This window comes from Chiloscyllium plagiosum, unplaced genomic scaffold (genome assembly GCF_037043375.1).
Source record: "Chiloscyllium plagiosum isolate Xiang-an unplaced genomic scaffold, Cpla_swu_hap1 HiC_scaffold_31, whole genome shotgun sequence".
NCBI classification, from domain to species: domain Eukaryota; kingdom Metazoa; phylum Chordata; class Chondrichthyes; order Orectolobiformes; family Hemiscylliidae; genus Chiloscyllium; species Chiloscyllium plagiosum.
In genome coordinates, this window is record NW_028270169.1 from 9,704,042 (window position 1) to 9,720,781 (window position 16,740).

The 16,740-nt window shown below is 47.6% G+C and overlaps 1 protein-coding gene across 2 annotated transcripts in view; it reads right to left on the bottom strand.

The window, feature by feature from the left end:
- Positions 1 to 16,740, bottom strand: part of ypel2a (yippee-like 2a) — a 55,015-nt gene that overhangs the window by 8,182 nt on the left and 30,093 nt on the right. For both annotated transcript variants that reach the window (XM_087977213.1, XM_087977214.1), the window contains one exon: positions 6,113 to 6,156. In XM_087977213.1, coding sequence (XP_087833339.1) covers positions 6,113 to 6,156 — 44 coding nt within the window. The remainder of the gene's footprint in view (positions 1 to 6,112; positions 6,157 to 16,740) is intronic.

Consider the following 16,740-nt stretch of genomic DNA (forward strand, 5'->3'; position numbering starts at 1 on the left):
AGATTCGACGTTTCGGGCACAGGCCCTTCCTCAGGAATGAGCAGAGAGTGTTCAGCAGGAGAAGATAAAAGGTAGGGAGGAGGGACTTGGAGGAGGGGCGTTGGAAATGTGATAGGTGGAAAGAGGTCAAGGTGAGGGTGATAGGTCGGAGTAGGATGGAGGCGGAGAGGTCAAGAAGAAGACTGCAGGTCAGGAAGGCGGTGCCGGGCTGGAGGGATTCGGCTGAGACAAGGTGGGGGGAGGGGGAATGAAGAAACTGGTGAAGTCCAAGTTCATCCCCTGTGGTTGGAGGGTTCCCAGTCGGAAGATAAGACGCTCCTCCTCCGACCGTCGCGTTGTTGTGGTTTGGTGGTGGATGAGTCCAATGACCTGCATATCCTCGGTGGAGTGGGAGGGGGAGTTGAAATGCTGTGCTACAGGGTGGTTGGGTTGGTTCGTCCGGGTGGCACAGAGGTGCTCTCTGAATCGCTCCGCAAGTAGGCGGCCTGTCTCCCCAATATAGAGGAGGCCACACCGGCTGCAGCGGATGCAGTAGATGATGTGGGTGGAGGTGCAGGTGAATCTGTGGCGGATATGGAAGTTTCCTTTGGGGCCTTGGAGAGAAGTGAGGGGGGAGGTGTGGGCCCAAGTGTTGCACCTCCTGCGGTTGCAAGGGAAGGTGCCGGGAGTGGAGGTTGGGTTGGTGGGGGGTGTGGATCTGACAAGGGAGTCGCGGAGGGAGTGGTCTCTACGGAAAGCTGATAGGGGAGGGGAGGGAAATATATCCTTGGTGCTGGGGTCTGTTTGGAGGTGGCGGAAGTGACAGCGGATGATGCGCTGTACATGGAGATTGGTGGGGTGGTAGGTGAGGACTAGTGGGGTTCTGTCCTGGTGGTGGTTGGAGGGGCGGGGCTCAAGGGCGGAGGAGCGGGAAGTGGAGGAGATGCGGTGGAGGGCACCGTCGACCACGTCGGGGGGGAAATTGCGGTCCTTGAAGAAGGAGGCCATCTGTGTTGTACGTATTTTGAACTGGTCCTCCTGGGAGCAGATGCGGCGGAGACGAAGGAATTGGGAGAATGGGATGGCGTTTTTACAGGGGACAGGATGGGAGGAGGTGTAGTCCAGGTAGCTGTGGGAGTCGGTTGGTTTGTAGTAGATGTCCGTGTTGATTCGGTCGCCTGAGATAGAAACAGAAAGGTCTAGGAAGGGGAGGGAGGAGTCCGAGACTGTCCAGGTGAATTTGAGGTCGGGGTGGAAGGTGTTAGTGTAGTGGATGAACTGTTCAACCTCCTCGTGGGAGCACGAGGTAGCGCCGATACAGTCATCAATGTAGCGAAGGAAAAGATGGGGGGTGGGGCCAGTGTAGTTGCGGAAGATGGATTGTTCCACATACCCTACGAAGAGGCAGGCATAGCTGGGGCCCATGCGGGTGCCCATGGCTACTCCTTTTGTTTGGAGAAAGTGGGAGGATTGGAAAGAAAAGTTGTTCAGGGTGAGGACCAGTTCGGTCAGTCGAAGTTAAGGGTGAGGACCAGTTCGGTCAGTCGAAGTCAGGGTGAGGACCAGTTCGGTCAGTCGAAGGTCATCCGCCGTCACTTCCGCCACCTCCAAACAGACCCCAGCACCAAGGATATATTTCCCTCCCCTCCCCTATCAGCTTTCCGTAGAGACCACTCCCTCCGCGACTCCCTTGTCAGATCCACACCCCCCACCAACCCAACCTCCACTCCCGGCACCTTCCCTTGCAACCGCAGGAGGTGCAACACTTGCGCCCACACCTCCCCCCTCACTTCTCTCCAAGGCCCCAAAGGAAACTTCCATATCCGCCACAGATTCACCTGCACCTCCACCCACATCATCTACTGCATCCGCTGCAGCCGGTGTGGCCTCCTCTAGATTGGGGAGACAGGCCGCCTACTTGCGGAGCGATTCAGAGAGCACCTCTGTGCCACCCGGACGAACCAACCCAACCACCCTGTAGCATAGCATTTCAACTCCCCCTCCCACTCCACCGAGGATATGCAGGTCATTGGACTCATCCACCGCCAAATCACAACAACGCGACGGTCGGAGGAGGAGCGTCTTATCTTCCGACTGGGAACCCTCCAACCACAGGGGATGAACTTGGACTTCACCAGTTTCTTCATTCCCCCTCCCCCCACCTGGTCTCAGCCGAATCCCTCCAGCCCGGCACCGCCTTCCTGACCTGCAGTCTTCTTCTTGACCTCTCCGCCTCCATCCTACTCCGACCTATCACCCTCACCTTGACCTCTTTCCACCTATCACATTTCCAACGCCCCTCCTCCAAGTCCCTCCTCCCTACCTTTTATCTTCTCCTGCTGAACACTCTCTGCTCATTCCTGAGGAAGGGCCTGTGCCCGAAACGTCGAATCTCCTGTTCCCTGGATGCTGCCTGACCTGCTGTGCTGTTCCAGCAATAAAGTTTCAAAAGAGAAAGAGAGAGACAGACAGAGATGGGGATTGAGTGAGGGGGGGAGAGAGAGAGAGAGAGAGAGAGACATGGGATAGACAGAGAGAAAGACGGGGGATAGAGAGAGGGAGAGAGATGTGGGATAGAGAAAGGGAGAGAGACGTGGGATAGAGAGAGAGAAAGATGGGGGATAGAGAGAGACCAGGAAAAGAGGGAGAGAGATGTGGGATAGAGAGAGAGAAAGATGGGGGATAGAGAGAGACTGGGAAAAGAGAAAGAGAGAGAGAGACATGGGATAGAGAGAGAGAAAGACGGGGGATAGAGAGAGAGACTGGGAAAAGAGAGAAAGAGAGACGGGAGGTAGAGAGAGATGGGAGTAGAGAGAGAGAGAGAGACACACGGGTGGGAGAGAGACACACGGGTGGGAGAGAGACACACGGGTGGGAGAGAGAGCGAAAGAGAGAGAGAGAGAGACGGGGTGGGCAGACAAAGAGAGTCTGGAGAGGAGGGGGAGAAAGAGAGAGAGAAGTGGGGTGATAGAGAGATGGGGAAAGACAGCGAGAGAAGGGAGCTCAGGAAAAGGGAAAAGAGAGGGAGGCAGCGTGAGAAGGGAGCAAGAGTAGTAAAGCAGAAGGGAGGAGAGAGAGAGAGAAAGAAAAGAATGAGAGAAAGAGGGAAAGGCTCGAGAGAGAGAGAAGGGGAGGAGTTTAAACTGACACAGCGGCCAGCAGACTGAAAAAGGTGTATCCAATGGCCCTTTAAACTGCAACTCTAGACTCAAAAACTCTCTGTAATCATGTAAAAGGCTGGCCTCTGGAATTAACTGCTACTCCGTGTAGCAAATACATGCAGACGTCACAGTGAAACTAATGGGTAGAGTGGTGGTTAACAGAAGGGGACTAGCTAAAAGCTCCAGTAACAGGGCAGGATGGCAATGGGAACAATAATAACAAGGGGGTAGGGGTATAGGGCCAAGGTGTAGAAAAGAAGAACCTTTTTTCAACCTTCACCTCACACAGTCTGTGAGTTGGTCGGTGAATTGTAAACAGACCCTCTTTCCGAAAGTTATAACAGGTGACAGTGAATGGAAAAAGCTTTTGACAAGTGATATAACAATATTTAAAGAACTGAGTTTATTGACTCGCTCCTGAGAGTAACAGCAACTGGTCTGAGGCAGCTGCCCTTACTGAAGAATAACTGCCCAACAACATGTCCCTATCTCCCACCTTCTGTCTGTGCACACACTCATTGGATAATGTTAACTCAAGAAACTCAACACCATCCAGGGCAAAGCAGCCCATTTCATTGGCACTCTACCCACCACCTTCAACATACACTCCCTCCACCACTGATGCTCAGTGGCAACAGTACCATCCATAAGATGCACTGCTGAAATTTCCCAGGCTCCTTCAACAACACTGCCTCAATCAGCTAAAAGGACAAGGCCAGCAGATAGATGGGAAAACCAGCTGCAAATTGTCCTGCAAGCTGCTTAACATCCTGACTTGTAAATATAATTGCTGTTTCTTCATTGTCACTGGTCAAAATCCTGGAACTCCTCCCATAAAAGCACTGTGAACCTACAGCCCATGGGCTGCAGTTGTTCAAGAGATCAATTTGACATCACCCTTTCCGAAGGCAATTAGCAATGGCTAATAAGCGCTGGACTTACCAGCAACATCCATATGTCCAGTAAATAGAACTCAGTGAATGTCAAATCATAGAATAGAATCCTTATGGTGTGGAAAGCAGGTCATTTGGCCCATCGAGTCAATAACAAACCTCTGAATAGCATCCCACCCACTCCCTATCCTATCCCTGTGACTCTGCATTTCTCATGGCTAATCGACCCAGCCTGCACATCCATGAACACTACAGGGCAATTTAGCATGGCCAATCCACCTAACTTACACATGTTTGGATTGTGGGAGGAAACCGGAGCACCTGGAATCCCACGCAGAAACGGAAGAAAGTGCAAATTCCCCACAGAAAATTGCCAGAAACTGGAATTGAGCACAGATCCCTGGTGGTGTGAGGCAGCAGTGCTAACCACTGAGCCACTGTGCACCGTAGACATCAGGCAGGGATACTGCTGTTCTACTGTCTGACCTTTCATTTAGACAATTACAGTCTTCAGCCTGAAGTACGTACAAGAATGTGCTGGTAGCAGATAATCCTCACCAGGTTTTTACTAAATTCTCCACTGACCTGATTCGCAACATAGAGTGAGACAGGACAACAGGATAAGGAAATGGGACAGTACAGATCTACATAGCTTACTAAAACTGAAGGAAAGTATTGTGGATGCTGGAGATCTGAAATAAAAATAGTAAGTGCGAGAGAAATTCAGTAAATCTGGGAGCATCAGATTAGACTCAAAACGTTAACTCTGTTTCTCTCTCCTCAAATGCTGTCAGGCTGCTGAGTTCCTCTAGCACTTTCTGGTTTTATTCGGTAAGCGACTATTAATCTATCTTGATCAGTCCGTCGGTGTAACATGGCAAGGGAGGGTGCACGATCAAACTGGTAAAAGAGCCAGTTTCAGTAGTGCTGTATAAAGGGAGGATCTGCATTTTCATAGCATCCTTTCATGATCTTTGCAAACAATAAGTGTAGTCACTGTACACAATGACTCTGCAAACAGCTCATCATCCTCTGCCATTTCCGCCATGTACAATCAGACCCCACCACCAGAGATATATTTCCCTCCCCACCCCTACATGCATTCCGCAGAGACTATTCCCTCTGTGACTCCCTTGTTAGGTCCATGCCATCCACCAACCCACCCTCCACTACCGACACCTTTCCTTGCTGCCGCAATAGATGCAAAACCTACGTCCACACCTCTGCCCAAGGTCCCAAAGGAACCTTCCACAACCGGCGGAGATTTTCCAGCACATGCTGCACATCTATTGTATCTATTGCTATCGATGTGGTCTCTTCTACATTGGGAAGACAGGATGCCAACTTGCGGAATGTTTCAGGGAACATCTCTGGGACACACGTACCAAACAACCCCACTGTCCTGTGGCCAACCACTTCAACTCCCCCTCCCACTCCACCAAGGACATGCCAGTACTGGGCCTCCTCCACCACCAAATCCAAGCCACTGACGCCCGCAGGAAGAATACATCATCTTCCACCTTGGGACCCTCTAACCACATGGCATCAAAATCAACTTCACCATTTACCTCATGTCCCCTCTGCCCTCATCTTATCCAACCCTCTACCTCGGCACCGCCCTCTTGAACTGTCCTACGATCTTCCTTCCCACCTATCTGCTCCACTCTCCCCTCTGACCTATCACCATCACCTCCCACCTGCATCTACCTATTGCCTTCCTAGCTACCTCGCCCTCAACTGCTAGTTATCTCTCAGCCCCGTTCCCTCCCCCACATTCCTGATGAAGGTCTTATGCCCGAAATGTCAATTCGCCTGCTCCTTGGATACTGTCTGACCTGCTGTGCTTTTCCAGCACCACATTTTTTCAACTCTGATCTCCAGCATCTGAAATCCTCACTTTCTGCTGGTATACAATGACCGGTCAAAGAGAAGAAACAGGAGGAAAGGACTGTGCAAATATTACAGAGTGAAGTAGGACAGGGAGAATGGGAGGGATAGGGAGTGAAGATAATTTTAAAGTGGACGGGCTAGGATGGAAGAAAGGAGCTACCTGATCTGGCTTTGTCCTGTGATACTCACACTGAGTTGAACAGGTAAGCACGACCTTGGCTCCCTTGAAAAGACTGAAAAGGAGAAAAGAGAATAAATCAATGCCAAACCTCGCACACATGTACAGTAATAGTGCCTGTGCCTGGAGGATGATCAACTTGGTGAAAGACACTCTTTGGTCTGTCCAAAACCTGTTGGTCTTCCTGAGCAAGGAGTTGACCGTGAATGAATGTTGCAGTCTGCATTCCAAGATCCAGAACTACATGCTGAGGGATGCAATAAAACTTGGGGAAGCTGCTGGGAGGGTGCAGTCAGGAAAGACCATTGTCCAAGGTCTTTCTGCTGAAGTTAAATGGGGGTCCGTTCAGTTACTGGACTCTCGTCATGCCTCAAATGCATATAAATATAACCTGGATCAAGTAAGAGATGCCTTTGGTTTCTTTGGACAGAGTCAAACTCCAATGTTTGCTTGCTTTCTTGATATGCTACTGTACAGCACTGAACGGAGTTTGTGACTATGTATATATAAAGATATTTTTTATGAATAATGTCTATTTTTAAATAAAAAACACTGATGCACACACACATACACTCCAAAGTAAATTAAAAAACACATGGACACTAACACACACATACATACACTATTATCCACAAACACAAACATAGACACAAACACGTACGGAATAAAACCATTAAGGAAAGATCTTGCAATTTTACATCATCTTCCACAACCTCAGGGCATCCTAAAGTACATTATGACCAACAAAACACTTTTAAAATTACAGTTACTAGTTTTATGGAAAGGAAGACGGAAGTCAATTTGCAAGGGGAAAACACCACAAACAGATCATTGCTCTTAGGAATAATCATTGACTAGGACACCAGGCAGAGAGCTCCTCAGCAAATTTGTGCTGTCAGATACACGGCTCCTCACCCCATGAGGGGGCAGACAAGGGGTTTTGGTTTAACCACCCACCCAGATAAGAGTGCAGGAGCAGCAAGGGGGAGCAGCACAAGGCTCAGGTTTCTGCAGTGTGAATAGAACACAAGGACCTTTTATCCCAGAGCGTTACCCTGTCTCAGCTCAGAATTTGCTGGGAGGTGCCAAAACAGTGGGTGGCCCTTTTGTGCCCATTTCTCACAGTTCACTGTCCAACCCTCCCACGATGATAGAGGCTTCAGAGCTGGTGGTGTCCCCACTTGAGTCATGTCGCCTCCCTCTGCACCTTGGAGGGGGCATCAGAAAGTACTTCTGACCCCAGCAAATGCCAGACTCATTCGTTGAGACTTCCCAACAGAGCAGGGCTGAGAGGAGAAGTATTACAGCTGGCCCACCAAGGCTGCCTCATACTCCAGATGGAGAATCATTGCAATTTTCTATCAGCCCCCACTTTCCTCACAGTACTACTGCCAAAAAAGCCTTATTACCATCCATAGGTGGAGGCAAAGCTAAAACAAAACCCAGTCCTGTTCTGGTGTGACTGACTCCTGCAGTGACTCCAAACCATGGTTTATCTTCAGTGACTTTAAACTCCTGCACTGAAACAGCACAGTGAGTGACCTAGCTATGTTCACAGTTCTGTCACCTCACCTGGGTTTCAGTGGGGGGCTATTTAATATGGGGTTGGCAGGGGAGCTGCTGACGGACTGTGACAAAGTTGGACTCATCGCATACTGCAACTCTGAAACAGCTTTCCTCAATGATGTCCTTTAAAAAGATCTATTTCTGTTCAATTGTATCATAGGTACATACCACTTGTACAGTATTATGTCTATTAAATTGTTTCATTCTGAACTTCATATCTTTCACAACTTTTAGGTTTAATGACTGGACTATTATTAAACTGAGCTATCATCTGAAATGCACAAAGGGCAACTGAAGTATGTTCAGTTAAAGCCATCAAAAGGGAACCGGAGAAGTACTTGCAAGGATATGAAGAAAGGATCTACAACTCACTGACTTCTTCTTCCAAAGAGCTAGAACAGGCACAATGGGATAAATGGTCTTCTTCTGTGCTATCCAAAATCTAAACTCACTAGACAGAGTGGATGAGAGAGATGTCCAACTGCAACACACCCTCTGAATTCCTCACCTACCCTGTGGGAGTGGTGCTAGGTAAAGTAAGTGGGGACGTTAAACACTTACAAACCTTTTAAAGATTTTGAGGTTTCCTGCCTCAACTACCCTCCCTCCCTGGCACTGCATTCAGAATTCCACCATCCTCTGGATGAAGTTATTTTTCCTCAAACACCCTTATGATTATATCCCTTCGTTGCAACAAGTTTCTGAGACTGAACCACACTTTTTTTTAATGGGCGAGGGTCAACAAAAGTACTGAAAAGATGTTGATTGGATCTCCCTCTCCACTCCTTAGTGATACTAGCAAACTGATCTCTACTTTCACATTGCATTGAGTAAGGAAGTGACTTAATTAAAAACAAAAGAGGGATCCTGTATCATTAATAAAATCAAACTGTGCACACATTTTTAAAAGTAATTTTGACACAATTCATTCACAAGTTTGGAAAAAAAGACAACCTTTGTGCTTCTCTGTGCTCAGTGTCTCTCTCTCCCTCTCTCTCATGTTAAACCCGACAGTAATTTTTTTCACTATTCCTGCTTGTTATTTCAGCAAATACCACTGGTGCTGATGCTATTTTTGTGAAACGCCTGAACAGCTTCTTTCACAGAAGGAGCTGTTTAAAGAAGGCAGGGGCTGGAAAATATTGGATAACGTATTCCATGTGGCTCACAAAGGTTACTTCAGGCAAGTAACAAAGACTCATTTAAGTGGAAGCTGGATAAGGGCAAGAGGGAGAAAAGATCTGCTGAGACAGATGAAGTCAAGTGGGAGGAGGCTGCTTGGTGTAGAGCAGAACTCCGAGCACAGACCAGATGGACCAAATGGTCTGGAAATTCACAGGACGCATTAACCATTTGAATGCCCTGCTTCTCCCAGAAGCTATGTGTTTTGAAAACCTGCAGTTCACCATGGGGCTGAACTCTTAATGATAGAAAAATTCCTTGCATATTGGTTTGGAGTCTCAGTCAAAAGATCCAAGCACTTTGCCACAGAGATCTCCTGTTGAAACAGAGCGCCCATGGCTGTTATCGAGTTAAGAATTCATCTCTGGATTCTCCCAATGATGTGACTGCGTAAATTATTTCTGGCTTGTCATCTTTATTCTACTTCAATCTTTTCTGTAACGAGCACCCGCTGAACACAATTAACCCCCAAGCTCTTGCATGCCAACTCTCTCTCATGCACACAGACTGCCACTCCTCTTCCTCAAACAGCACCACATTCAATCCAATTCTATCCTTCTTTTCAAACCCCTCCCCAACCTCTGCCTTGTTTGGCCTCATGTCCAGCCCCATGACCTCCCAGAATCTCTGCACTGCTCTAATTCATCCTCTTCGCTTGTCTGATTTTCTTCATAGCTGTCTTCAGTTACCTGGGCCCTAAACTGGAATCCTCTATATAAAAATCTCTCTCCACCTTTAAACTGCTCCATATTTCTCTGACCAAGGAGATGGCTATCTGACCTGCTTTTTTCTCACGTGGATCAGTGTCACATTATGCCCAGCTGCACTCCTGTTTAGGGCTGTGGAATATTTTACTGTGAGAAGGGTGATGTTTTGTGGATATGATTGCTAGTTCCTATTGGGTGACCTTTTTTTTAAATTGGCTCCCGAGGGGCTTCTGTAACCTGGGTTTGTATTTAAATGATTTGACATGTATCATTGAAATAAAAAGGCATTCCAAACCAGAAAATGAAGTTGCAAAGTAGGGTGAGGATCAGTCCTTCATCTATGGTGGCATTGAGAGAATGTTGGCCGATCTTCCAGGACTATTAAAAGCTATTGTGATTGTGCCAACTTTTCTCTCTGGCAACGCAGTGGAACACTGCACTGCAGTAACTCAGCCTGCTCTCTCCAAACAGACTCCAGCCGTCAGCACGTGGTGCACCTTTTCTCCACATCACTTTAACCTCTTGGAGTGGGGCACACCCAGCCCACTTCCTCCACCCCCACTCTCCCCAACACACACTTCATTTGAAAAATAACCTTCTGTTTAAAACAAAAGAAAACACCTTAATTGAATAGTACAGAGTTTAGAGGGGTATATAGAGAGAGAGATTAGGGAGGGCTAGACAGGGAGGCAGGTGGAGAGCACGGAGGGAGAAAAAATAGATATGGGGTAGAATGAGGGTAGAGAGTAGAGAAAGACAAAGACAGAGTAGAGAGAAAGTCTCCTCTGGCTTTCTAGAATTGGAACACAGCTAGTCTGAGTCCCTCCACCCTCTCCCTGTATGCCATGTTTTCTGTCCAGGTAACAACCCAAGTCCCTTTTGAAGGCCTCAACTGAATCTGTCACCAGAGCATTCTCAGGAATTGCACCCAGAACATCATAGAACACTTTTTAATCAATGATATTTTGGAGTGCAGACAGTCTTGTAATGTAGGAAACACATCAGCCAACTTATGCACTGCAAGATTCCGTAAACGCCTATGAGAGGATCATTTGCTTTTGAGATTTGTTGGGGGAAGACAACTCTCCTTTTCTTCCTTGAACAGGCCCATGAAATATTTTAGACCCACCCAAGAATGCAAAGGAGGCCAGTTCTGGCTTCACCAGGATGCTGGCAGCTCCAGCAGTACAGCGCTCCCAGAGTATTCCATTGGGCTGTTAGTCTGGATTATGTATCTGGGGTGGAATTGAAAACCACACCCAATTGCGAGAAGGGGTCAAAGCATTATCTACTGAGTCACAACTGACATGGAGGCCAGAGTCTATTCCAAGTTCAGATCAGATACACAGGTCAGAGTGTACAACAGTGTGCCCATGATGGTGAGTCTACACTGTCTTCTGCCCATTCCTGATGCCTTCAAGAAGGGGGTAGTGAGCCATCTTCTCCTTAAACCACTGCAGTCCACATGGGAGATGATGTTCCCATTAGCAGTGGAAATAGGCCATTTGATTCCTTGAGTCTGCTCCCCCATTCAATCACATCATGGCTGATCTAATAATCCTCAAACCCACTTTCATATCTCTTCTCTATCATCCTTGATTCCTTTGCTGATTAAAACTCTATCTCAGCCTTTAATACACTTCATGATGCAACCTCAACAGCCTTTTGTGGTAAAAGAAAATCCAGATTCATGACCCTCAGAGAAGAAATTCCTCCTTGTCTCTCTTGAATGTGTGACCCCCTTTTACCATTTGGTTCTAGACTCTCCCACAAAGGGGAATAACCTTTCTGCAACCAGCCTATCAGCTCATTTCTGACTCTACCAAGTTACCCTTAATGACATGGAAATTCACATTCCATAAATGTAAATATAGGTGACACCAGATTTGCCAATTGTGGATGGATATATTCCTAGAGATTTTATTACCCTGTCTCCTCATGCTCTCACAAGTGGTCACCTATCATGCCCCCATGACCTCCCACCTTCCCTTAATAAAGAAGGTATTTGTTTTCTGGTCATTATGTGATTAGATGACTTCATACTCAGTCCAACAGCATTTATTCCCCAAACCTAATAGTGTTAGAACAAGCAAGACAAGTGCACAAAAAAAAAATTCTCAAAGATGTATTTGTTACTTTCCTTTCATTGCTCCTTTTTGGTGGTGTCTTGTAAAATTGTTCATTAAGCCCTAGTGACTCCAGGCTGATGCTTGGGGTGGGGGTGGGGGTGGAGGTTGGCAACTACACACAAAGATTATACAAGGGAGGGAATTTCCATTTTGAGGTCAAAGAGTGATTTTCTCTCAGGGTTGCTGGACAGAGCAGTTAATGATAGAAGAGAGGCTCGTGTGATATGTTAGTGCATTGCGATGTTACATAGAGTTGGAAGGGGTGTGGATAGATTTCTGAACCTGGCAATTGCTGTCATATTATCACATCCTCTTCCTATACCATGCTGGAATGTTAGCAAGAAGCAGTCCCTTCCTGGCTGTCCATGCTGGTCATGGTAGGCTTAGTCTGGCTTTTAATTCAAGGTGGATGCCACATTCATACCAACTGTTGATTGCTATGGCAAGGGAGAGAGTAGAGTAGCTTTTTTGTTATTTCTACCATATACAACTGATATGGTAAATATGAGGACAGCATTCCTCCATTACCGAGGGTGCCATATTGACAGCACAAACTACACAACTGTACATGGCATAAAGTGCAAAACACGCAACTTACGGTGTAACAGGAAAATGATGAATGATAGATTTTTTCTAGCAGCAATTTGAAAGAATTTCAGATGGAAAGAGAGCCCAATTATCTGTGTTAAGGAACCCGATGGCTTGGGGGAAGAAATTGTTGCAGTCTGGCCACGAATGATCATACACTCTGGTATTTTCTGCCAGATGGCAGGAGGGAGAAGAGTTGGGGGGGTGGGGGGTAATATTGAATATTCCTCAATGCTCTTAGCCTTTTGGATGCAGCACGTGGAGTAAATATCTGCAATGGAGGGAAGAGAGCCCCGATGATCTTCACAGCTCTCCATTGTAGGGTCTTACGATCTGAGACCGTTTGACTCTCAAACCGGGCAGTGATGCAGCAGCTCAGGATACTCTGGAGCCTTCAGGAGGTGGTGTTGCCTCCTTGACTGTTACTGTGTTGAGCAGTGGATTCACTGACTACCAGTAACAGTTCATCTGTGACAACACAGTCCCTCCATAAACCAAAATCCCCTCCACACCGAAACAAATCATTCAATGTTGATAAACCCCCCTCCAATTATAAGTGTTTCACTGTTAATGAGAAACTCTGATTCATAAAATAAAAGGAGCCTATTCGGCCCATTGTGCTAGGCTTAAAATCATACAGCATAGAGTTAGACCCTTTAGTCCAAGTCTCCTATGCCGATCAAATTTCCCAAACTAAACTAGTCCCACTTGCCTGTGTTTGGTCTATCCTTCTAAACTTTTCCTATTCAAAGTGGAGCATGTTGGTTATCCATGATAGGCCATAGCTGGTAGGTACTGCACAGGTGGGAAAGGGTGCATCCTCACTCAACACAAGCTAAAGTTTCCTTTGTAATACAGAACTTTGTTACGTCACCTTTAAAAGGCATGTCACATTAAACTTAGGGTTCATTGTTTTAATTGATTAATCCAGTTTAAATAATGGGAGATTGTTTGATACAGTACCCCTGTAAGGGCCTGGCACCCGTTTCTATACTTTAATGCACTTTAATGAAAGTAGAATAAAGGGAGGCTGCTGGGACACTATTGGTAGAGAGCACATATGACACTGCATTTTGTAACTAAACCAAAATGGGTTGAAACTGGGCATTACCATCAGCAGCTGAGACATTCACACCAAAAGCATTTTTTGTTGTCATTGCTGCTTTAATACAATCATTTACAAAGAATACGTTAGTCATAAGATTTATCCAAAAATATCAAATATAAAAAGACAGACCATTACATTGAGGTAATATTTTATTTTCTCAGATATCATGGTGGCTCAGTGGTTAGCAGTCCTCACTTTCTCCTGGTTCAGTGGTTAGCACTGCTGCCTCAGTGCTGGGGATCTGGGTTTGATCCCAGCCTCAGGCAACTGTCTGTGCAGAGTATGCATATTCTCCCAGTGTCTGCATGGGTTTTCTCAGTCCATAGATGTGCAGGTTAGATGGACTAAATTGCCCATTGTATCCAGGGACATGAAGGTTAGATGGATCTGCGATGGGAAATGCAGGATTACAGAGATAGATTGGGGGGAGGGATGCTCTTCGGAAGATCACGGTGAACTCAATGGTCCAAATGGCCTGCTTCTGCACTGTAGGGATTCTATGATTCGACGATCCTTTCATCTAAGAACTTCAAATCATTTTAATCATGGGGCAAACAATCACTAGTTTATAACTGTTGTACAAAGTATCAGATTATCACCTCATGATCTCCAGAACAATTGAGGCTTTCGTCAACAGTCTGAAGAAAGCCATTGGAGATCAGCCTATTTTACACATCCTGTCACAACAATGAAGCCGATCCACTCAACTAATCAGTTCATGCGCTCAGTTCAGTCATGGCTGAGCTTTACCTACCCACAAGATGAAACAGCCTTTGACAGCCACATCGGAGTCCCCTCATTTACTTCTAAAGAGTCTCTTATTTGGTGAGACCACCTGCCTTCACTTACATGACACTGCCCATCTCTACCCTGGTCACAGAGCCATGCCCATACTCCTGTTAGCACTGGTATAACCTACTTCAGAGCTAGCATGACAATCTTCCCACCTCCAATATCTAAAACTCATCCAAAACTCTTCTGCCCATATTTTGTATGAATGTAGATGTCACTCGTCATTCTCGCATTTGGTGCTATCCCTAACTGCCCTAGAATGGTGTAACTTTCTAGGGTCATTTGGCACGAATACCAAGATAGGAGCAGGAGTAGGCCATTGACCCATTGAGACTGCTCTGCCATTCACTATGATCACGCTCACCAGTTGCCCCCCTCCCTCACATAGCTTGAACCCTTTAGCCACAAGAGTTATATCTAACTCCTTGAAAACACTACTTTGGCCTTTGGTAATTAATTTTCTGGCTCAATCAATTAATTTCTGGGTGAAGAAATTTCTCCTCATCTCAGTCCTAAAAGATTTACCACTCATCTTTAAACTATGACCCCTGGACTTACCACCCTTTGGGATCATCCTTTAATTTAACCTGTCTCCGTTGACGTGGATCTGGAATCACATGTAGGGCGGACTGGAGAAAGGTATCAGATTTCCTTCGCTAAAGGACACTTGTGAATCAGAGGATTCTACAGCAAATCAATGATTAAGGGTGATACAGAGACTGGTTTTCCAGATTTGAACCCCACCTAAAGTAATAGCCTGGGGCTCTGGATCACTCATCCAGTCACATTACCATCATTGCCTTAACTTATCTCCGCATACCTTGACACCGTCCTGTCCCCCTTAGTCAAAGACCTCCCCACCTACATTCGGGACACCACCCATGCCCTCCAGCTGCTCCATGATTTTCGCTTCCCCGGTCCCCAACACCTTATTTTCACCATGGACATCCAGTCCCTGTACACCTCCACCCCCCATCACGAAGGACTCAAAGCCCTCCGCTTCTTTCTTTCCCGCCGTACCGACCAGTACCCTTCCACTGACACCCTCCTTCGACTGACTGAACTGGTCCTCACCCTGAACAACTTCTCTTTCCAATCCTCCCACTTCCTCCAAACGAAAGGAGTAGCCATGGGCACCCGCATGGGCCCCAGCTATGCCTGCCTCTTCGTAGGATATGTGGAACAATCCATCTTCCGCAACTACACTGGCCCCACGCCCCACCTTTTCCTCCGCTACATCGATGACTGTATCGGTGCCGCCTCGTGCTCCCACGAGGAGGTTGAACAGTTCATCCACTTCACCAACACCTTCCACCCCGACCTCAAATTCACCTGGACAGTCTCAGATTCCTCCCTCCCCTTCCTCGACCTTTCTATTTCTATCTCAGGCGACCATATCAACACGGACATCTACTACAAACCGACCGACTCCCACAGCTACCTGGACTACACCTCCTCCCATTCAGCCCCCTGTAAAAACGCCATCCCATTCTCCCAATTCCTTCGACTCCGCCGCATCTGCTCCCAGGAGGACCAGTTCCAAAAACGCACATCCCAGATGGCCTCCTTCTTCAAGGACCGCAATTTCCCCCCCGACGTGGTCGACGATGCCCTCCACCGCATCTCTTCCACTTCCCGATCCTCCGCCCTTGAACCCCGCCCCTCCAACCGCCACCAGGACAGAACCCCACTGGTCCTCACCTACCACCCCACTAACCTCCATGTACAGCGCATCATCCGCCGTCATTTCCGCCACCTCCAAACGGACCCCACCACCAAGGATATATTTCCCTCCCCTCCCCTATCAGCATTCCGTAAAGACCACTCCCTCCGTGACTCCCTCGTCAGATCCACACCCCCCACCAACCCAACCTCCACTCCCGGCACCTTCCCCTGCAACCGCAGGAGATGCAAGACTTGCGCCCACACCTCCCCCCTCACCTCCCTCCAAGGCCCCAAAGGAAACTTCCATATCCGCCACAGATTCACCTGTACCTCCACACATCATCTATTGCATCCTTTGCACCCGATGTGGCCTCCTCTATATTGGGGAGACAGGCCGCCTACTTGCGGAGCGTTTCAGAGAACACCTCTGGGATACCCGGACCAACCAACCCAACCACCCTGTAGCTCAACATTTCAATTCCCCCTCCCACTCCACCAAGGATATGCAGGTCTTTGGATTCCTCCATCGTCAGACCACAGCGAAACGACGGTTGGAGGAAGAACGCCTCATCTTCCGGCTAGGAACCCTCCAACCACAAGGGATGAACTCGGATTTCACCAGTTTCCTCATTTCCCCTCCCCCCAGCCTGTCTCAGTCAAATCCATCAAATTCAGCACCGCCTTCCTAACCTGCAATCTTCTTCCCGACCTCTCCGCCCCCACCCCAGTCTGACCTATCACCCTCACCTTGACCTCTTTCCACCTATCACATTTCCGACGCCCCTCCCCCAAGTCCCTCCTCCCTACCTTTTATCTTAGCCTGCTGGACCACCTTTCCTCATTCCTGAAGAAGGGCTAATGCCCGAAACGTCGATTCTCCTGTTCCCTAGATGCTGCCTGAC